The 24138-nt window shown below is 42.9% G+C and overlaps 1 protein-coding gene across 3 annotated transcripts in view; it reads left to right on the top strand.

Moving 5' to 3' along the window:
* Nucleotides 1-375: 375 nt before the first annotated feature.
* The window catches only part of LOC117854124 (uncharacterized), a 41348-nt gene continuing 17585 nt past the window's right edge, over nt 376-24138 (top strand). Inside the window, exons 1-9 of one of the 3 annotated variants that reach the window (XM_072293113.1) lie at nt 376-548; nt 1510-1682; nt 1792-2050; nt 19444-19663; nt 20160-20314; nt 20404-20621; nt 20800-21189; nt 21788-21868; nt 21977-22056. In XM_072293113.1, coding sequence (XP_072149214.1) covers nt 1512-1682; nt 1792-2050; nt 19444-19663; nt 20160-20314; nt 20404-20621; nt 20800-21189; nt 21788-21868; nt 21977-22056 — 1574 coding nt within the window. In that variant the 5' untranslated portion in view covers nt 376-548; nt 1510-1511. Of the gene's footprint in view, nt 549-1509; nt 1683-1791; nt 2051-18289; nt 18444-19443; nt 19664-20159; nt 20315-20403; nt 20622-20799; nt 21190-21787; nt 21869-21976; nt 22057-24138 lie in introns of those variants that run through there. The other 2 variants (XM_034736416.2, XM_034736418.2) reach the window with 2 other exon arrangements.

The raw sequence follows: 24138 nt of genomic DNA, 5'->3' as shown, positions 1-24138 counted from the left end.
ACTAATTGCACAGTTTTGTTGTACTTTGCGAGACGAATCTTTTGAGCCTAATTTGTCAATATTTGAATAATAATTCATAAATACAAACGAAACGCTACAGTGTGCTACAGTGCTGCAACAGTAATTTAGCACCTCCAAACTTTGACAACTAAACACGTCTATATTGTTCGAAATTCGAGCTGGGCGCTCGAGTCTCGTGCCAACGTTTCCTTTTCCCTAGAAAGTGCTTCCCGCAAAGTTCCCTCTTCGTTTTCGGAAAATTCATCCTGGGCCCGCCCGCACTCATGCACCCTCGTAAAGGTAGGGAAAAAGTAATTGAATGTCATAAAAAATCGCTTGCCAGCGCACCTGCCTCACCCACCTCTAGCCGCTATACATTGACACAATACCTGCGCGTCTACTGTAACCTCTTCCCGAGCGGATCAGCTCGACCTCTCCAGTCGCGTCAACGCCCCTCCGAGCGCGAGCAGCGGAGCTCGTCCTCTCCGGATCCAGTCGGCAGTTGTATCAACGCCCCGCCCCCCGGCGATTCTGCTCCTAGCCAGCAGGTTCGACTCTCATCTTACAGACTTATTAGTACACTGTCGGGTTGGAGCACATCTCAGAGTTCCATTCCAGTCGAAGTCCGGACTACGCCGGAGGTGCGTGCTGGACGAGATTTATATAGCATCCCGGTTAGATTACGACCCATTTCAAAGATCAAACTCTCAGATGTTGGAGCTCCTACCCGAGCTCTCATCGGGTCGCTCCACAAACTGCCGCATCTCGCGCCCTGGTTCGGAAACATCCCAAGGCCAAACGCCCCGCCGACTGCCTCCCACAGAGCACAGCAGCAGAATGCCCCCATCTCCGGCCATAGAATCAAGTAGAGAAAGGAAGAGAAGACACCGAACCACCAGATCCACGCTACCGTCGCCTTTTGCCGCTCGCCCGCGGCGTGGCTTGCTGCAGCCTGGGGTGGCGGCCGCGCGCTTCCGCCTGTAGGGTTCGCCCGCCCCAGCTGCTGCTTGCTCCTACAGGGCCCCGCCCTGGCCTCCGTTGCCAGGCTTGTCGTCACTCGTCACTGCCTGCTTGCTAGAGTAGGAGACAGAGACACGAAGGAGGGAGGGAGAGGATACTGGGAGACGGGAATGAGAAGAGAGAAAGCGACTGAGCTGAGAGCTAGTGGCTTGCCGCTAGCTGCTGCTTTTTATTGTACATAAAATTTATTGATCATTTGCTTTTGTATTTTCTTATCAGTTTGGCATGTATTTTCTTTAAATCATATTCTTTTAATTTGTGTTGATTACTTATGAACAAGATGTGTAGACTGTCTTTGAAAATAACTAATTAAAATATGTGTTAAAGTAGCTATTAAAAGTAATTAATGCAACTATAGTCATTCCATAAATAGTAGTCACAAATATTACTATTTACATCTAAAATGGTTAATTTGTTAGTTACAAGACATTCAAAAAAAACAAGTGCGTACTTCCTTCTTTAAACAAAAGAAAGCTTCTATGTAAACAGGAATGCACAGTGGAGCTTCTACCTTTGATGACTACAGGAAGCAGCTACAGATTGTACTGCAGGATCCTAGTGAAGAACCCGTGCCTCTGTCACTGGATTATTTGAAAGCCATCACAGATGGTTTTTCTTCTGATCGACTAGTTGGCAGGGGTGGGTTTGGAGAGGTTTACAGGGTAAAGTCTTCTCTTTTTCTCCACCAGTTGTTTAAATTTTCTTCCAGGAATTTCAGTTTCAAATGTAAGCAGCAGGTAATAATGGAAGGCTCACGTACATGTTCTCCAGGGAGTTCTCGGGAGGGAGAAGTTTATTGCTATCAAGAAACTTTATGCTGAACATGTGGTTGATGACAGCAAATACAAAGCTGAGTTCAATTCTCTAATGAGGATACGGCACCCAAATATAGTGCAACTTATTGGTTACTGTGCCGAGACAAAGTTTGAAGCGATGCCGCAAAACGGGGAACATATTCTTGCAGAAGTACGTCAACGTTTGCTCTGTTTCGAGTACATAAGCAACGGAAGTCTTCGTGACTATGTTCTAGGTATGATTAGTAAATATAGTATATAGTTCCTGTTTATTTAGTATTCTTTACACAATCTACCAATTTATTTACTGTAATATCACTACCATAAAAACATTTTTAGGAGCGGTTGAAACCGTATTGATAGAGGTGGCTCCCGCAATCGCCTCTAATTTTCGTAGCCAAAAATAAGCAATTTGCAGGGACAGTTGGCGAGCCGCTCCGTAAAGTCTATTTCTAGACCGGTGAGCTTAGAAACCGATTTAAAAACAAAAAATAAGCAAAACAAAAAAAATACAAAGAAGCAATAAGAAAAGAAAAGAGAACATTCGTTCGCCAGCTGCACCTATCACGCCCCCAAGCCACCTGGCACATCATCCAACAATGCCCCTGAGCTGCACTGGTGTGTATCCTGGATTCCTGGGAGCACGGGACTGTACAGGAGCACCGGACCTTGTTGGAACCTCCCCTTTGTAGCGTGCAGTGGGTTGGGATCGGACCAAACCTTGTTGGAAATGGTTAACACCTCTCAATTAGAGCAGTGTCCTAAGTCCGTCTGCGAATCTCAGCTCATCGTGCAATACATCAATGAGGGATCTTCCACTATGAGAGCCCACTCCTCCTCCGCGCCAGTCCCCGCTCCTCCCTCACCGGCGTCAACCTCATCCTGCACCATGCAAGCCATTAGCTCCTGCTCCCCTTGCTGGTTCCTCTCCTAGGGCAGGCCTTCAGCTTCAAGATTTGGAATCTCTGTGATGTCTCGGTTTGCTATGATGGTACTGGTTCTTCCTCGGTGTTCTTCCTATTAGTTTCCTTTAATAGTTTCAGATTCAGGTTTTCACCGGAAGTAGTTGAATCCTGTCTTCGCTCTGTCTTGGGAGGTACCTCGAAAAACTTCTCTGTGTTATAGTTGGATGATCAGGTTTTTCGGTTTGGAGTTTCGTGCAAACGTGTTGGGTTTGAATTGAAAACTTTTTCCTGTAAATTTTTTAAATTGACTTTTCACCTTTGTAATGACTCGGGCTTTCAAGCTGCTCTTGATTTCTCCAAAGTGGATTTTGGCTGTTCTTTTGACTAGACTGAGGTGAATCATAAGAAGAAAAAAAATCTCATATGCAGATGCAGTTCGATCTAATCGGACTCTATTATCTGGTGGCAATAGAACTCCCTTGGGTTCTCAGGAGGTCTCTCATTTGATTCATTCTGGCTTCTCTGGTTCTCGTTCAAATGGCAAAGTTCATAATCTGGATCATAATGCTTGGCACAAACGCCCAAGAATATCGGTATTTAAAAGGATTTCATATCCCCGCCGTTCAGTTTTTGAGCGGCTAAATTTTCGGGCAAAGGTTCCTCCTCAAGAATTTCAAAATTTGAATGGTCAGCAGTCTGCTTTGAATCGTGGGTCAAAAGGCCCATACGTCTCGCAACCCAGTACTGTTGTTGCAGGTCTTAATAGTGTCTGTAAAAGGTGTTTATCTCCCAACCACCCTAGGATTTCTTGTCAAAACCAGATCAAATACTGGCATGGTAAACAAGAGGGACATGTTTTGGAGACCCACCGTCTTTTTACCGGATCCCAAGATTCTGCAGTAAATTATGGTCGAACTTTTGCCTGCCTCTTTTCCTTGTCTATTAACTCGGCTGATTGGAAGGATAAAGAGGTCCAAAAGTGGTTCAAGCAGCCCACTACAATGACTAGTGGACCACAACGACGCAATTATCAGGGGTGCACTCTACCACTGAGCTAACAGCCCGTCCTAATTCGCATGGGCTGCCGGTTTTCGCTAGTTTCCAAGATTTTTCTTTTTCTGTTCTGGGCATTAAGGAGAGACACGTCCCTTCGACTTCCTCGGAGCCTCCACCACAGCAAGAAAACTCTAGTGTGGAGGAAGCACAACTGCCCTGTGTGCCAGAATCCCCTCCCCCTTCTGAAGCAGTCGGCGATCCTGCCGCTAGCACCACTCCACCAAGAATGGCTTTCCTCGACATCGACCCCAACCCCATGATGCTGCTAGGATTCTCAAGGATGATCATGCAAGGAAGGGAGCCGTACACATCCGTATGGTGACCTCGAGGGTAGTGCCAAGAAATGAAGACCTCACCATCATCACCGTCACCCTACTTCTTGATGATGAGGTACCTTTCGCTGAGACTAGGGATGTCATTTTGGGTCTTCTTGTGGAAGAGTATGGTCTGCAAGTAAGGGATGTCTAGAGGTGCCCTTTTCGTCATGGTCAGGCCTATGTTCGTCTGGCGCGTATTTAGTTCGTTAATCACAATAGGGGTCCCAATGCTACAAGGGTTACCTTTAATAGAGAATGCCAGCTAATGTTGATTGGTTACCCTCTGGATTATCGTTCCAATGCAGAAATAGGGGATAATATAAAATCCTTTGGCAGGTTACTATTCTGGCAAAGAGACAATGTTCTAGCTAGAATCATTATTAAGGCTAAGGTAACTGATTTGATAGATGTTCCATACTATATTACCATTTTCTAAGGGAGATGACTTTGAAAGAGTTTCCCTGACTGTCTTGTGTGAGATTCTCCAGCAAAATCTTCTTGGGGGCATACCACAGGATGAGGATATTCCTCCTAGGGGGCTAATGGAAATTTTGTGTTCCCTGGATTGGGAATTTGTTAGCCTAGTCAGAATCAAGGACCCTACTGGCCCCAGCCCCAGCATTTGGACCACAATTTGGAAGATAGTCAGAATGTCAATGTTGGCAATGATGATTCTCCAGAACAAAATCCTAACTTACTGCCTATCCAGCAGCTAGTTGGACACCATGACATTCCTGTTGGACAAGCATAAGATAATCAGGATCAAGATCAGATTATGAAAGAAGCTCAGCCTGCTGACCAAGTTAACATAGAGGACAATGCACGGATCAGTATCTCAGTTCAGTGACCTTCTTCTATTTACTCATCATCTGATGTCACAGGGCTAGAACTCCCTAACGTGAACCTTGATCCAATTGATGACAGTGATCAGTTCCTTGCGGAGCTTTTTTCAAAGGTTGTCATTGGTCTTCAGTCCTAGCATCCCAATTTTCTTGTCCCTGAGGTACTGATGAATGGACCGATGAATGATGAGGAATTGGCAAAAGCTGCTCCTATTGCACCTGCACTTCAGCCTATCATGAACTTTCAAGCAGCAAATGCCCAGCCTGCTCCCATCATCAATTTGAATTTAAATCTAAATGTGGGCCTCGCCAGATTGGTTGACAGACCGCTTGTGGATCCTGGGCTGGCAAATATCTTTGGGAGAATGACCAAGCCCAGCAAACCTAGCCCTGATCTCTTTAGACTGTGGTCCAAGCTCTTCTCTCCTGTTGGCAATCCAAAGTTGGTGGTGCAGATCCCTAAAGATTAGGCTCCTTTGTTCTTAATCATGTTGATGTCACCTAATAGCTTTGACTAGGCTAGTGTTGGGTTACGAGGTAGGCTACACTAGCGCAAATAAAAATTTCTACCGCGTAAAACCAGGAAGAACTGCCGTATAAGGATCACGGGATTACCACTCGACGCACTACTGGTGCGGAAGATGTAGATTTGCGTCGATGCAGTGAAGACGATCAACGTAGTCGTACGTAGTCGATCAACGTAGTCGTACGTAGTCGATCACGTCAACGTCCAGCAGCTCCTCAGCAGCTCGTCCACGCGCAGCAAGATCGCCCTCGTGCCGCGGCTCGTCGTGGCTCGTCGGCGGCTCATCGTGGCTCGTCGGCGGCTCGTCCAAGTGCTGCAGGAGCAACACCTCCAAGGTATCCACATGTGCAGGGAGGAAGTGTCGCAAGCTGGACTGCTAGATCCACGAGTTGCAACAGGCGAGGGCATGGGAGGCACGGCAGATGTGTTTCGCCAAAAGGTGCAAACCCTAGGGCGCCCCCACCCCTCTATTTATAGAGGTTCCTAATGGGCCTCTGGGTCCGAGGCCCATTAGTACTTCTAAACCTAATCCAACTCGGATCAGATCCGAATTGGACTTCCAGCCCCTTAAGTGTGTGACCCTATGGGTTTGGATACGTATAGACATGGCCCGAGTACTCCTACTCGGCCCAATAGTCGGTAGCGGCCTCTAGCAAGACGTGCCAACTCCTATACGCACACGAAGATCATATCAGACGAACCATCACAACATAATATACATGCTATTCCCTTTGCCTCACGATATTTGGTCTAGCTTCAAGCCGACCGCTCTTTCTCGATCCTGTGATTCGGAATCCCTTTGTAGGTTAACTCTTAACCGTACGTAGCATGGCCATGCATTTTCGGATCCGATCACTCGAGGGCCCCAGAGATATCACTCTCAATCAGGGAGGGGCAAATCCCATCTTAATTGACCATGTCTCATAGCATGCTTCTTGACAAACCTGAAAGCTACCTTTATAACTACCCTGTTACGGCGTAGCGTTTGATAGCCCCTAAGTAGGTCGATCCACATCTAGAATACATGCGACAATCTCAGGTCTAAGGACAAAGCGTATATGTTGTTTAAAGAGAGAACTACTTCTCGTGTTGGGTCAGTCCTAGCACATGTCTCCACATGTGTCCACATTATTAGTTCAACATCTCCATGTCCATGACTTGTGAAACATAGTTATCAACTAATACATGTGCTAGTCTAATATTCATGTGTGTCCTCACATGAACTTTGACTAGGGACAACTTTAGAATAACCATACAAGTAAAGAGTTTCACATACAATTCACATAATTGCAAATCAATTCAAGTAGCCTTTTAATGGATATTCAATGAACACAATATACAAATCATGGATACAAATGGAATATCATCATCTCTATGATTGCTTCTAGGGCATACCTCCAACAGTCTCCCACTTGCACTAGAGTCAATCTAGAAGGTACCTAATACCCATAGCTCTTACATGCGCATCATGCTTAGCCTGTGGGGGTGGTTTTGTCAACGGATCAGAAATGTTCAGATCCGTGTGTATTTTGCATTATCTTGATCTCACCCCGGTTAACGAAGTCTCGAATGAGATGAAATCGCCGCATTACGTGTTTGTTCTTCTGGTGGTTCCTTGGCTCCTTTGCTTGCGCAATTGCCCCATTATTATCACAGTAGAGATTCAATGGGCTGGACGCATTCGGGAACACACCAAGCTCAATGAGGAAATTTCTTATCCAAACACCTTCCTTCACGGCTTCCGAAGCTGCGATGTACTCGGCTTTTGTCGTAGAATCGGCCACCGTCTCCTGCTTGGAACTCTTCCAACTAACAGCACCACCATTTAGCGTGAACACAAATCCTGATTGTGACTTTGAATCATCTCTGTCGGTTTGGAAACTAGCATCGGTGTGACCTGTTACAACGAGCTCCTCCTCACCTCCATAGACGAGGAACATATCTTAAGTCCTTCTCAAGTACTTAAGAATGTTTTTTACCGCTGTCCAGTGACTCTCACCTGGATCAGATTGGTGTCTGCTTGTCATACTTAGCGCATATGAAACATCTGGGCGAGTACTTATCATTGCATACATGATAGATCCAATAGCCGAGGCATATGGCACTCTACTCATGCGATCTCGCTCATCAGCAGTCGAAGGACACTGAGTCTTGCTGAGATGTATGCCATGTGACATAGGAAAGAACCCTTTCTTTGCCTTTTCCATGCTGAACCGGTTCAACACTTTGTCAATGTAAGTATCTTGGCTTAAACCTATAAGCCTTCTCGATCTATCTCTATAGATCTTAATGCCCAGAATATATGCCGCTTCCCCTAAGTCCTTCATCGAAAAACTATTTTTCAGTGAAGTCTTTACGGACTCAAGCATAGGAATGTTATTTCCAATTAGTAATATGTCATCCACATATAAGATTAGAAATACTACTGAGGTCCCACTAACCTTCTTGTAAACACAAGACTCTTCTTCGTTCTTGGTGAAGACAAACCCTTTGACCACTTCATCAAAACGAATGTTCCAACTCCTAGATGCTTGCTTCAATCGATAAATGGATCTCTGAAGCTTGCATACCTTTCCAGCATTTTTCGGATCGACAAAACCCTTGGGCTATATCATATACACGTCCTCAGCTAGGTTTCCATTCAGGAAAGCTGTCTTGACATCCATCTGCCATATCTCATAATCGAAATATGCAGCTATAGCTAGAATAATCCGAATGGACTTAAGCATCACTACGGGCGAGAAGGTCTCGTCGTAGTCAACTCCTTGAACTTGTCGAAAACCTTTTGCGACAAGTCATGCTTTATAGATGTGAACATTTCCATCCATGTCCTTTTTCTTCTTATAGATCCACTTGCACTCTATGGCTTTAACACCATCAGGCGGGTCAACCAAGTTCCAAACTTGATTGTCTCCCATGGGCTCTATTTCGGATTGCATGGCACTCTGCCATTTTTCGGAGTCTGGGTCCATCATTGCTTCTGCATATGTCGCAGGCTCATCATTGTCCAACAATAATATTTCCCGCATTTCGCGGAGCCTTGCTGACCTTCGTGGTTGTAGCGGTGCTTCTCTTGCCATGGGTATCTCAACTTGTTCTGCTACGTTAGCATCACTCATTGATTCTTGCCCGATCGGCTCATCTTGAACTTCTTCAAGATGCACTGTCTTTCCACTCTTTTCTCCTTTGAGAAACTCTTTCTTTAGGAAAATCCCGTTCCGAGCGACAAACACTTTGCCTTCTGATCGGTTGTAGAAATAATATCCCAAAGTTTCCTTTGGATATCCCACGAAAATGCACTTATCTGACTTGGGTGTGATCTTGTCCGACTGAAGTTGCTTGACAAACACTTCACATCCCCAAATCTTTAGAAAAGACAAACTAGGAACCTTTCCAGTCTATATCTCATATGGTGTCTTAACTATGGACTTAGATGGTACCCTATTAAGTGTGAAAGCTGCTGTTTCTAGAGCGTATCCCCAAAATGACAACGGTAGGTCCGACTGACTCATCATTGATCGAACCATGTCTAACAAAGTTCGATTACGTCGCTCGGATACACCGTTTCTCTGAGGTGTTCCAGGCGGCGTAAGTTGTGGAACAATTCCGCAACTCTTTAGATGATTGCTAAACTCGTGGCTCAAATACTCGCCTCCACGATCAGATCGTAAGGCCTTAATTTTCTTGCTACGCTGATTTTCAACTTCATTATGAAATTCCTTGAACTTTTCAAAGGTTTCAGACTTGTGCCTCATCAAGTAGACATAGCCATATCTACTAAAATCATCAGTGAAAGTTATGAAGTATTGGAATCCTCCTCTAGCCGTCGTGCTCATTGGTCCGCATACATCACTATGTACGAGTTCCAACAAGTCTACTGCTCTCTCAGGAAATCCTGTGAAAGGCGTCTTGGTCATCTTGCCTAGCAAGCAAGCCTCACATGTCTCGTATGATTCAAAATCAAACGAAGTTAGAAGTCCATCAGAATGGAGCTTCTTTATGCGCTTTTCACTTATATGACCCAAACAACAATGGGTGCAAAAGCCATAAACATATCATTCTTAGAGATCACACAACCATTGTTTTCACTCGCAAATGAATAACCATCCTTCATCAAGCATGAAGGAGACAAAATGTTTCGACTTAAACTAGGAACGAAATAACAATTATTCAACTCCATAATAAATCCTGACGGGAGGTGGAGTTGCATCGTCCCGACGGTCAACGCAGCAACTCTTGCATTATTGCCCACGCGGAAATCAACTTCTCCTCTTTCCACGCTTCTACTTCTTATCATTCCCTGCATCGAATTGCAAATATGAGCAACCGATCCGGTATCAAATACCCAAGAATTAATAATTGTATCAACGAGAAAAATATTGTCTATAACATTAACAACAAGCGTACTTGAGGTAGAAGTACTCTTACTTCCGCCATTCTTCAACGAAGCTAGGTACTGCTTGCAGTTTCTCTTCCAGTGACCAAGTTCATGACAGTAAAAGCACTCTTTGTCTGGAGCAGGTCCAGGTCCAGCTTTAACCTTGGGCGTTGGGTTTGGCTTGGACGTTCCAGCCTTGCCCTTCTTCTTCCAAGAATTGCCCTTCTTCTTAAAGCTAGGCTTGTTCTGTATAGCCATCACATGGCTGGTACTAGCGCTTTTCTTAATGTCTACCTCTGCTGTCTTGAGCATACCACACAGTTCATTCAAACCCTTCACCGTCCCATGCATATGGTAGTTCGAGATGAAGTTCCCATAGCTAGGCGGAAGAGATGAAAGAATGAAGTCAGTGGCCAACTCTTTGTCCATTGGGAAGCCCAGCTTCTCCAATCGCTGAGTGTAACCAACCATCTTGATTACATGTGGTCCTACTGCTGCGCCTTCTGCTAGCTTGCACTCCAGAAAGGCTTTGGACACATTGAACCTTTCAGTCCTAGCCTGTGTCTGGAACATGTCTTTGAGCGCCACGATCATATCGTGTGCCTCATGATTTGTTTCGAACTGCATCTGCAGCTCGGGTTCCATGCAAGCAAGCATAAGGCAGCTTACCTCAAGATTAGCATCAAATGCCTTCTTGTAAGCAGCCTTAACGGCAGCAGATGCATCATCAGCAGGTACTGGTGGTAGTGGGGTGTCTAGAACATCTTCCTTTTTATCGGCCCTGAGAACAATTCTCAGGTTACGGATCCAATCCAAGTAGTTTGTTCCATTCAACTTGTCCTTCTCAAGGACCGAACGCAAAGCAAACGATGTGGTGGTGTTGCTAGATGCCATTTAATCTACAACAAAAGTAATACAAAATACACTAAGACAAACGTATCCATGATAGAGCAAATCACATTAAACTATTTTAACAGAATCTACTCCCACTAAAATCAATATCCCTCTATTAAAACTTAGTGATTCAGATCCACAACTAACAAGTCTACTAGTGAGCTTTAGCATCACCGCTAGCAAACAAGGTAGATCGGTAAGCAACTTTTGCTAATCATATCACATATGACTCCTGTTGTTGGGTGACATCTCTATGTCTCGGCGCCCAACCTTTATGCCCCAAGGTCCTTAACCGTTAAGATAACCTTGTTAAGCAAACCAACCCTTATGCGCGTAAGTGTCCGACACAAACCCGTTTAGTCAAGGAAAACTAGTGGTACCCTAATTTCATAGACCCACCACTAATTGTACAAGACATGGGACGGTGCAAATTTTAGTTGGGAGGGCATACTAACTTAAACTTTGTGAGGGATCGTTCTACTTCTAACATCACAGCATGCAGAAAGTAAAACATAAATAGAATAGCATTCACACAGTTGTGACACAGTATGACCCGTTTTTCTTATGGTGATCTCCATCTCCATAGAATCTGTTCACCATGGTGATCTCCATCTCCATGTTCCATGTGCGCCATCCTCCTGGTGATGAGTCCTCCAAGAACTAGAACATGCTATTACGCCTAATAGCTAGTAAAGAAGCTAGTAATGAAGATTACATAGTTGCTTGGATCATCACAGATTGGTACGCAGACCATTAAATACAATAAAGTGACAACACATATGGCTCCTGCCGTGTTGCCGTACGCGCAACACGCAGGTCACGAATGAGTTACACACATGCATCACATACACAAAGGGGCCATACTGATCACAAGATACATACATCCTGCAAAACAGAGTTAAGTGTCCTAACGTTCCAAACTTCAGATGCCCGAAACTCCATCTTCCAAGCCAAATTTGGGAAATCTAATTTCATGTGTAACTTTTTCTGTAGATCAATTTTCATATAAAATTCGCCCCGATCCGAGATCGTACCGAAAAGTTACGGCTGATTTACCGAAGCATACGCATACGGCAAAAATCCCGACCCCGGCAGTAGATCTCATCTACTATTGCACATCTAATGCGCCTGGCGTATGACCCTGGATTTCGATTCAACCAATCATATTGATCTTCGCTCACTGCAACTGGATTTACGTGTATCACTTAACTCCGATGGCAGAAACCGACCGGTAGAAGTATGTCGTTACACTACCATTGCAGCAAGAGCACGAAACCAGGACATAGATCAACTGAAAACTCGCATATCTCCATATGCACACATCCCGAATCCAAAACTAAACAGCTACAGCTCTGATACCACTGTTGGGTTACGAGGTAGGCTACACTAGCGCAAATCAAAATTTCTACCGCGTAAATCAAGATTTGCGTCGATGCAATGAAGACGATCAACGTAGTCGTACATAGTCGATCACGTCAACGTCCAGCAGCTCCTCAGCAGCTCGTCCACGTGCAGCAAGATCGCCCTCGTGCCGCGGCTCGTCATGGCTCGTCGGCGGCTCGTCCAAGTGCTGCAGGCGCAACACCTCCAAGGTATCCACACGTGCAGGGAGGAAGCGTCGCAAGCCAGACTGCTAAATCCGCGAGTTGCAACAGGCGAGGGCGTGGGAGGCGCAGCAGATGTGATCGCCAAAAGGTGCAAACCCTAGGGCGCCCCCACCCCTCTATTTATAGAGGTTCCTAACGGGCCTCTAGGTCCGAGGCCCATTAGTACTTCTAAACCTAATCCAACTCGGATCAGATCCGAATTGGGCTTCCAACCCCTTAAGTGTGTGACCCTATGGGTTCGGATACGTATAGACATGGCCCGAGTACTCCTACTCGGCCCAATAGTCGGTAGCGGCCTCTAGCAAGACGTGCCAACTCCTATACGCACACGAAGATCATATCAGACGAACCATCACAACATAATATACATGCTATTCCCTTTGCCTCACGATATTTGGTCTAGCTTCAAGCCGACCGCTCTTTCTCGATCCTGTGATTCGGAATCCCTTTGTAAGTTAACTCTTAACCGTACGTAGCATGGCCATGCATTTTCGGATCCGATCACTCGAGGGGCCCAGAGATATCACTCTCAATCAGGGAGGGGCAAATCCCATCTTAATTGACCATGTCTCATAGCATGCTTCTTGACAAACCTGAAAGCTACCTTTATAACTACCCTGTTACGGCGTAGCGTTTGATAGCCCCTAAGTAGGTCGATCCACATCTAGAATACATGCGACAATCTCAGGTCTAAGGACAAAGCGTATATGTTGTTTAAAGAGAGAACTACTTCTCGTGTTGGGTCAGTCCTAGCACATGTCTCCACATGTGTCCACATTATTAGTTCAACATCTCCATGTCCATGACTTGTGAAACATAGTCATCAACTAATACATGTGCTAGTCTAATATTCATGTGTGTCCTCACATGAACTCCGACTAGGGACAACTTTAGAATAACCATACAAGTAAAGAGTTTCACATACAATTCACATAATTGCAAATCAATTCAAGTAGCCTTTAATGGATATTCAATGAACACAATATATAAATCATGGATACAAATGGAATATCATCATCTCTATGATTGCCTCTAGGGCATACCTCCAACAGCTAGATCCTTCCTGTCCTCCTAGACTTGGAAGGTGTTGCTTGACTGTTGCTAGAATGGAGATATAATGCCTTTTGCCCTGCCCCTGCATATCCTGATCATGACAAGATCACTTGTGTAAACTCTTCTGCTGATAACGGAATTGGTCAATCCTACAAGTTGGAATTTACTGCAACCAATGCAGCTTCAAGGGGCCAAGCTGAGCAGAACTCCCAGCCACATTCTGAAGTTGCTTCCCCTCTAGTTGAAACTGCATTTAGAAGAAGTCCTAGAATTAGAGGACGCAATGATGGTTTTAAGCGAGGTAGTTGTGCAAGTAAAGGGTGTCTTGTCTGCTCTACAAACCCACCAGCTATTCCTTTAAGCATTACCAAGAAAATTGGTGAATCAGCATGTATGATCCCTCCTGAATAGTTGACTGATAAATCTCTAAAAAGTAAACCCAAGTCCTTTAAATTCATTGGTGAAAAGAGGCCTGCATCCAAGACACCATGCAAGACTTCTTCAGGCAAGCTGGAAAAGGGCAAGAAGAAGATGGTAAACCAAGACAAGGATGATGATGATGAGGAGGAACCACAGAAGAAGACCAAGAATTGAGAGGGATCTTATCCCTCTCTACCTTCCCAGCCAATGGAGTTGGCTGTAGATTTTGTGCCTATTGGTTGATGGTTTATTTCAGCTTTTTCAGCTTATTCTGTTGATTAAAAACTCTATGTCAAATTCTTTAATGGTCCTGTGTAACTGGCTCATCTTCTGTTTAAATACTGGTTTAATATTGGATGCTCTCGATTATGTTAGAGACTAGTCTCATTCTCTCAGTTATGGCTTTGGATGCTATGCATGCAAAGGATTTCTTTCTCTTACTGAGTTTTCCAAATGAATTGTCCTAATAACAAAAGAGCATGGTGCATGGTATTAATTCAGAAGGCAAATGTGATGCCATCAAAAGCAAAATTGTTGAATCCAAATGTGATATTATATGCTTACAAGAAATCAAAACAGAATTCTTTGATGCTCAATATATCAAGAAATTATGCCCCCCCTTTTCCGGACAGTTTTGAGTTCCTTCCCTCAGTGGGAGTGTCTGGTGGTAGTATTATAATATGGAATGGATCCAAGTTCATTGGCTCTCTTGCTTTTCAAAATGATTATGCACAATCTATTGAGTTATTTGTCGTCTCACTAGAGAACATTGGATCCAAACCAACATTTATGCTTCGTGTACGCCAGAAGGAAAAGTGAATTTCCTCAATTGGTTCAGAAACATTGACATGCCTGAGGAGGTCTATTGGCATCATAGGGGATTTCAATTTAATTCGATCACCAGAAAGTAAAAATAAGCTAGGAGGGAACATTCAGGAGATGTTTGCCTTCAATGAAGCCATTAGTAGACTTAGACTAGTAGAAATTCCCCTTAAAGGTTGTAGATACACTTGGACAAATAAATAACAAAATCCCCTTCCGGAACATTTGGATTTGTTTTTATCCTCAAATTCCCGGACGACTCTCCTCCCAAACACATGAGCCTCTACCTTGTCCAGGGACCAATCTGATCACACACCTTGCCTTATATCTGCATGCACAAATGTGTCAAGACCTCATGTCTTAAGATTTGAAAATTATTGGCTGGAACATAATCATTTTGGAGATATTCGACATCTACCCACCATGCAAACTGACAAGGCAAAGGTTGTAGGTGCTAAATTCAAAAACCTAAGGAGAGTATTGAAAACATGGAAGAACCAGCTTCCAAATCTGGCAAAAACCATTCAAAACTGTAAGGATGTTGTTCTCCTTCTTAACACCCTTGAAGAATCCAGGGATATCACTCTAGAAGAATGGAACTTTAGAGCTACTGTTATTGACCAGCTAAAATCACTTCTCAGCCAACAGCGAATTTATTGGAAGCAAAGAGGTACAATCAAGTGGGTCAAATTTAGAGATGAGTGCACTGAGTTTTTCCATGCAAATGCCTCCATCAAGAATAATAAAAATACCATCACCATGCTAGGGGGTGATTTAGGGAGGGAATTGTTTGAGCATGAGGCAAAAGCACAGCTTATCTCGTTGGCATTTAAGGAAAGGTTGGGCATCTTAGAATTCTCTGGTATAAACATAGACCTGGCTTCTCTTTTACATCCAGCTCAGAATCTTGAGAGGCTACAAGGGGAATTCACAAGGGAAGAAATTAATAAGGTTATAATGGATTTGCCAAATCAAAAGTCTCTAGGTCCGGATGGCTTCAATGGAGATTTTCTCAAGAAATGTTGGCCTATTATCGCCCAGGACTTCTATGATCTCTGTGATGGATTTTTTAAAGGAACATTCTACTTGAAAAGTATTAATGCCTCCTATGTTACTCTGGTACCTAAAAAGGATTGTCCCTTATTTATTGGATACTTCAGACCTATTTCCCTCCTTAACTCTTTCATAAAGCTTCTAAACAAGCTTTTGGCAGAAAGGCTTTGGAAGATCATTCTCACCCTAGTACATGCTAACCAATATGGGTTCATCAGATCCAGGACTATTCACAATTGTCTAGTATGGGCTTTTGAATATATCCACCTATGTAAATCTACCAAGGAGGTGGTCATTCTGAAATTGGATTTTGAAAAGACGTTTGACAAAATAGAATATCAAGCTATACTAGAAATCCTCCAGAATAAGGGCTTTGGTCCTGGATGGTTGGGTGGGATCAAAGACATCCTAGGGTCTGGCACTTCCTCAGTGCTCCTAAATGGTGTGCCTGGTAAGGTTTTCCATTGCAAAAGAGGCATCTGGCAAGGTGACCCTCTATCTCCACTACTATTTGTCCTAGCAGCAGATCTTCTACAGTCCATGGTCAATCAAGCAAAATCCCAAGGCTTAATTAATCTCCCTATCCCTGAGAGAGTAGGGTCAGACTTCCCAATTGTACAATATGTAGACGATACCCTTCTAATAATGGAAGCTTGTCCCAGACAATTGTTAGTCCTAAAAGATCTCCTAATCTCCTTTGCAGCAGCAACTGGCCTAAAAGTGAACTACAACAAGTTAGTGATGGTGCCAATAAATATCTCTGAAGAAAGGCTGTCGTCACTCTCCAACACCTTCAATTGCCAAAAGGGTAGCCTGCCTTTTACGTACTTGGGTCTTCCATTGGGTACAACCAAGCCAAGGATTGAGTACTTCTTGCCCTTAGTTCAGAGAATTGAGAGAAGACTGACTTGCACATCTGCATTCCTCACCCAAGGTGGCAAACTTCAAATAGTCAACTCTGTTCTCTCCTCTTCAGTAGTATTCTACTACTGCAGTTTGAAGTTGCACAAGGGGGTTATTAAGCAGTTAGACAAATATAGAAAACATTGCCTCTGGAAGGGATCTGATCTCAATGCTAAGCAACCACCAAAAGCAGCATGGCCAATGGTGTGTCTGCCCAAGAAAGGAGGATTGGGTGTTATCAACCTGTCTGCTCAGAATGACTCTCTACTGATGAAATTCCTACACAAATTCTATTCAAAAGCTGATATTCCTTGGGTGCATCTAGTACGGGATAACTATTACTCAGATTGTCACTTACATGGCCAACAAAACAAGGGCTCCTTCTGTGGAGAGACATAGTCAAGCTCGTGGTCCCTTATACAGGAATTGCTTTAGCATCTTTACATGGTAGTTCCTTAGTTCTACTATGGCAGGATATGTGGAATGGTCACATCTTACAGCAATACCCTGAACTTTTCTCCTTTGCCAAGAACCCCAATGTCACTTATAGAAATGCAGTGAGTAGCGCCCACTTTTCATGTAACTTCCATCTACCTCTTTCAATCCAAGCTCACCAACAGTTCTTGGAATTGCAAGCTTTTCTGGACAACTCACAACAACTGTCCGGATTTGACCAATGGAACTACATAATTTTATAAATCACTGATTGGTTATAGAACCACACACCCAGCTTTCTATTGGATATGGAGGTCTAAATGCCAGATGAAACTTAAAGTCTTCTTTTATTACTGCTCAAAAATCATGTAAGCACAAGGGACCTCTTGAGGCGCAAAAGGATGGCCTTAAAATCTTATACTTATGACATGTGCATCTTGCAAAGACCTGAAACTAGTGCCCATCTCTTCATGCGATGTAATTTCGCTAAAGCATGCTGGGCATCAATTGGCATCTCGGTGGTAACTACAAGACCGATATTACAAATCTTCTCTTGTATAAAGCAGCAGCCGGGAGTTCCCTTCTTCGTGGAGATCATCATCCTAATGGCTTGGAGCATTTGGACAACAAGAAGTGATGTGATATTCAATGATATTGACCCCTCTATGAATGCTTGTAAAAGGAAATTTGTCTCTGAATTTTCCCTTGTTCTCCTAAGCACTAAACCTAGTATAGTTCTTGCCAAGGAGTCCTGGCTTAACTCCCTGTAATTTTCTATCTTTGTTGAACTTATTTGTATCTTAGATCCCTTATTTTAAATATATTAATCAGTAGGGGCTCTGCCCCTCCTGTTTCTTCTAAAAAATTTGAGCAGGGTCCGCCAAGATGCTATTCTGCACCCACCTATGCCCACTTAGTCGGTAAGCGAAGGATAATACTACCTTCCCCCGCATGCACGCGGGGCGGGGAGGGGGGGAGTGCCACCCTAGACGGTGCCCGTGCATCCACGATGAAAAACGAGACCAATGCTGTCCACGGTGGCTACCACAAGTAGATCTGCCCCAGCCAATGGAAGGGGCAATGATGTCGTGGGGCGGCAGGGGAGGAAGATATGTCGGGTGGCGCTGGTGCGATGGAACATCAGCTGGTGTTGGTGGAGTCAAAGTTGCAGACATCGAGGGTGCCAGCGGACGCGGAGGTGAAGACATCCTGCAGTGGAGGCAGAGGTGGGGACGTCGACCGGTGTCTTTGGTGGAGGGGATGTTTGGCGGTGGTGGTGTGGGCAGAGGCGACCTTGCCTGGGGCAGGGGCAGTGACGAAACATAATGGATTGATAATGTTTGGTGGGATGGGAACAGGATAAGAGATGGATGCCATACTTGGATTTGGGCTGCCTTAACGGGTCTCTTTGTCTAACGGTAGGTCCATTGTTCTACCACGTTTTTCTTTTTCTTTACAGTGTGCGCGCGCACGTGTGACACTGCGAAGAAGACACCTTAGAAACGTCTAGGCTCACCTAAACTCTAGGAGAATCCTTGATAAAAAAAACTCTAGGAGAAGGATTACCGTCTAGAGAGCACCTATTGTCTTTTTGTAACCTTGAATTGGAGTTGCTCGTTGGTTGGAGGTGGTGGGTCCAAGCTATTTTTGGTGGTGTCCTATTGATCCTAGGTTAAAGTAAAGTTAGTGTATTTTTCAATATGAATCCAGTAGCCTTAGTTTTTATGTTATGACAAGGAAAAAGTTCAAATTACTCACCTCAAGTATAAGCAAAGTCTGAATAAGCCTCCAAACTATTTTGTGGTCCAGCTTACCCCCAAAACTACACCATTTGGTCCAATTTACCCCTTAACATAATTGTCTTTTGTGTTTTTCCATGCATATGTGGAGTCTTAAGTTAAAATTTTGCAGTATGATAACATACATCATAGCAAATGTTAGAAAAATACATCAAAGTTTTCACCTTTTTTTTGATAAGATATGATATTGAATAATTAATTAATTATTAGGATACAAAATAATATAAAAAATAATGATGAAAAATTCATAAAAAAATTTATTTGACATACATTGTGATGCCCGTTTCCACCCTGCAAATTTTAAATTGAAATTCAACTTGTGCATAGAGAAATAAAAAAAGATAAATCATTCTAAGCATTTTGCATTGGGTAAATTAAACTAAATAGCATAATTGAACCAATAGATAGTTCGGGGGTTATGCAGACTTCGGCTGTACAAGAACATATATTAATATAAAATAATTATTTGTCAAAGGTTTGGCTTACCAAAATAAAATACGCCTACTAATTTTGGAGACAATATATCATTCTTTCACCCATCCACGCACGCATATTGGTCCCAATATGCTACAAAGTGTGACCATCAGATCCTTTTCTGTTTATCTATATTTTTCTACAGATCTGGATCTTGGCTGGGATAAGAGATATGCAATAATGGAAGGAATTTGCAAAGGTTTAGATTTCCTTCACGAGGAATGCAATATTACCCATATGGATCTTAAACCTGAAAATATACTGCTGGATGACCATATGGTTCCAAAAATTACGGATTTTGGTTTGTCGAGGCTCAGGGATGCAGGAAAATCTCAAATTTTTACTCACAACCTTACGGGAACACTGTAAGCTACTCTCTCCATTTTAAATTGTAAGTCGTTTTACCTTTCTATATACATATTTCTTACTGTATATCTAAACATAATATAGACATAGATACATAGAAAAAATTATGTACCTAGAAACACTACAAGAATCTGCAGTTTATCTGAGAGTTCTGATCGGAGTAGCCGACGGGGCTTCTTTCTTTATTAGTTTTCTGCTCCCATGGCCGACGGTGTTTAGTGTAGCACATCAATTTACCGAGCGTAAATGATGATTTCCCTACTAGTTATCACCGACCAACATTTCCAGACAACAGAGGACAAAAAGAACATGTAACCGTTGGCCACTTCACGTAAATCTGTCAGCACCTTTAACTCATGCAGCGAAAAGTTCAAATGATCTACAATTTAGAATGGAGACGGAGGGAGTAAGCCTCATGCAACAATACCAATGTTTCTGCTATCTTCGTTGTCAGATTATCCTTGAACTATTTAATAACTTTAAAGTTTGCTGCAGTGGATACATGCCACCAGAATACCTACTCGAGGGCAAAATATCTCATAAGACAGATATATACAGTTTGGGTGTTATAATGTGTGAGATAATCACAGGCGAAAAGGTGCCCATTGGCGGGAGTAGTAACAGCTCCATGAGTATGGAATTCACACGGAGTAAGAGCGAGACTAAGCAAAAGCCATTGCATACCAACCGTCATTTATTATTAGGAATAGGCTCTATTCTCACCTATGCAAATGTGCAGGAGCTTGCGGAAGATGGATGAAAATATTTGAGAAGTCACTGAATGATGCGTCACTACTGGAACTATATATCAAACAAGTAAAACTACTGCTCGACATAGCCCTAAAATGTGTGGACCATGACAGGACGAAAAGGCCTTGTTCATCGGAAATACTTAAGGTTTTTTACCCTAATCCAGCGGAAATAAGCTCGTGTGAATTAAACAGCAACTATGGACAGGTATAATTAACCTCTCTCGTTATCATGCTGCGAGCTCTCGTCAAACATTATTTCATAGTAGAAGCATGCGGAAGAACATGCCTGAATAATTGCGCCCACTTTCATCCAAGTAGTGCACAAATACCTTATGAATTTTGTTATCAACTGACTTGATGGCCCTCTTCATATATAATTGCAGGTCATCGAACTCCTCAGTGTGCATCCGCTGCAGCTTGATTTCTCTTTGCCTGAGCCCAAAAAGTTACATCACAGCTCATGCTCGCTGCACCTAACCAACAACATAGATGCACCTGTGGTCTTCAGGCTCTTGCCATCAGAGACTCTATCAGCACATTTCTTGCCGCAATCTGGTGTGGTGCCGCCGAAGTGCCAGTACACACTCGCTGTCGTAATGCTTCACCAGCAAAATCCACGGTTCGGCAACGACGACTTTTTCACTCTCGAAAGCACCAAAGAGAGGTATCAGGGCCTACGGATCGTCGACCCAGGAGCATTGATTACGAAAGCCAGAGAAAGGGGTCTTAAGGTGCACGAGGTGAAAATAGCTGCTGTCTGTGCACATACTGATGTGAGTTCATTCTGCTTCTCCCCGAATGAAAATATACAGAATGCCTCCCCATAAACAAAAATAAATGTTGTTTTGAACATTCGGACAGTTCAATCTTCAAAACATCAACTACAAATTTATGTAATATAATAGATTATAAAATACAAATCATACACACACATACATATGTATAGTATAGGCAAGGAAATTAAAGTGCAGATGGAAGTGGATGACTAGCCTCCTCAAGACCTTTTGAAGCTAGTCATCTTTATTAGATCCAGAAATTATTGGAGTTAGAGCTGTAGGCACATTGAAGATGTTTGGTCGAGTAATTTTGTTATATTGTTTAAGATTTGAACATATATTTAAAAAAAATCTTGTTTTATTTTACAAACTCAAAGCCTCTATGGACCTCAAGAGCTGGACATTGGATTCCATGCCTCCCCACATAATAACTAGCATTGAGGCCACCTATAGAAAGGCGCTACACCAAATTCCTATTTCACCACCAATTCCATGAGCACTGCCTGAACTAGTTTGAAGATATATTTAGTTGAGATATTTAAAAAACGTATACTACAGTAGTTATGTTAGTAAGGTATTATTTTTTATTTTACAGCCGCCGATAGGTCCTAATTTAAAACCAGAGTTGGCCCGACCAGTTTCCTGGGACCGACAAGACGTAACGCCTGAACTCATGGTGCGTGATTCTCATCAGATTGTCCCCAAGTTTGTCATATACTAGTTCCATTTCAGAAATATATGTTAGTTTATTGGTCTACTCTGGTTTGTTTCTTCATTTTATCAGATAATGCCCGCGGAAAGGTATCCTTTTGGTTTCGGGGAGCAACCGGCAGCAGCCATATGTGTGCATCTAACAGAGCCATGGTGAGTGGAGTGTTTTACTTTTGGCAGAAGCTAAATTTCAAGCATTGTTTTAGCTTGCTCGCATCACAGTAGGCCTTCAATTCAATCCGCTTAATCTTGTCATGCATGCACATATCATGCGAGCGTGTGTGGGGTGCGGTTGTGGTGTATGTGTCTGAGTGCACGTGTATCTTCGCTTGCCCCTCACCGTCGGTACATGCAGCTAGCGGTAGTAATAGATCATGACTCTTATATCTTTTTCAATCAAACACGGTACTAATATCCAAAACAAATAGTATTTTATCTTGACCTTTGTTGAGTCCGATTCTTGAAATTGTTATGTTAAATTATTAGATCATTTACCACTACTGTGGATGATCAGGAAACCCCCTTTAGTACCGTTTTCCGACTAGTACCGCTACATTGGTACTACAGTGGCATCCTTTAGTATCGGGTACAATATCTAGACTAAAAGTACCTATTAGTACCCATTGGTAACACCGAGCAGTACTAAATTGCATTTTTTTTCTTTTCTATTTATTTGTTTTATTTTGTATTAGTATTTGTATCCCTTTGCATATACTAGTGTTATACATAAATATATATTGCTCTAGCATATTAAATATTGCATATTATGTATACAGTCTATATACATTTCAAATATTATATTTAGGTTAAAATATTACATATATATATTTAGTGTTTTGCTATAATGCACCTAGCTGCATTTTGTATACTGAATGCACCCACCCTATTTGCAACTGTTTTAGTCTTGTTGTTGCAGCTGACTTGATCCGAGTTGCAACTAGTTCGTCTCCAGTTGCAACCGGCTCGGTCCGAGTTGCAACTGGTTAGCATCCGGTTGCAACCAGCTTGATCTAACTTGTAACTGGTTCAGTTGCAATTAATTTCATGGAGTTGCAATTAATCTACTCTCTTAGTTGTAACTGTATGGTACATTTTAGCCTCGCCGTATAGACCTTATTCAAGGAAGTTTGGTTGGATCCCTATGAGGTAAAGGACTGTTTGAAAGAATGATTAGCGCCTTTAAGTTGGAAGTTGGGAAATTATTCGCAATCTATCAGCCAACTTTCTGATTAGCGCCTAGAATTTGGAATTTTAGACAAATGATTGGCAGTCCTTAAAACATATGACGGGTGCATGGAGATCACATCTCCTGAATCCACGACACAGGTGTGTTATGATCAGCACCATGCACAGTACTATCTGAAATATTCAGGGATTGTATCCAGCTTCTAAATAAAACATAACCTAGCAAAAAACAGTATTGCAATTAATCAGTAACTATATCCTTCCAAATTAATATGGTCATGCATCAGGTGAACACAAAAGAAATATAACTTATCTATGTGCAGCCAAGCATCTCAGTTTCATGGAATTAGCTCAGTTCAAAACCATCACTCCGATGAAGCACGATCAGAGTTCATGCACAACATAGCCTTTCAACAGCCACAACTGCAGTCACACACTCACACCTGCGACTCCGCAAGTGTTCTGAGCGGGCACGGTGGGAACATATTGGCGCACAGCAGGGCACCCCACCACTCGAGCATCAATGCCCTCAAGGATCCAGAGCAGTCTCCGTCTGCCAGTTGAGCACAACCTTGGTAAATGCATTAAAAACAACAGATTATTGTTCATTTACGATAAATATTCAGATCAAATGGCAGCGGTACCTACAAATATTCAGAGTACAAATTAAATTCATCAGAAGCCAAAAACACAGAATACAATGTTGGAAAATAATTATACCTAATCAAGAGATTGGCTCTAGCCAAAGATGAATTAGACTGGATTAAGTGGCTGTTGCTGCTATGCGTCAGTTATGCCAAGTAACATAGAGGTAGAGCAAATTGTGAGTAGCATGTGCCATGCTGATTAATCAACCAGTGAGAACAATCTGATGTCACTGGGTTTCACCTGTCTAGGAAAATTTAGTGTGATAAATTGCATGTAATCCAGTTGACAAGTGCAACAGAAGTATTCTAGGGGGATTAATTTTACCAATTAGAAGTCAGATTAAGTGAATCGTTGAATTTCTACAAGTATCCTAGTAATTATCAATTATTTCTAGCAATTTCT

Source organism: Setaria viridis, chromosome 4 (genome assembly GCF_005286985.2).
Source record: "Setaria viridis chromosome 4, Setaria_viridis_v4.0, whole genome shotgun sequence".
NCBI lineage: Eukaryota > Viridiplantae > Streptophyta > Magnoliopsida > Poales > Poaceae > Setaria > Setaria viridis.
This window is presented reverse-complemented; position numbering and strand designations above follow the sequence as displayed.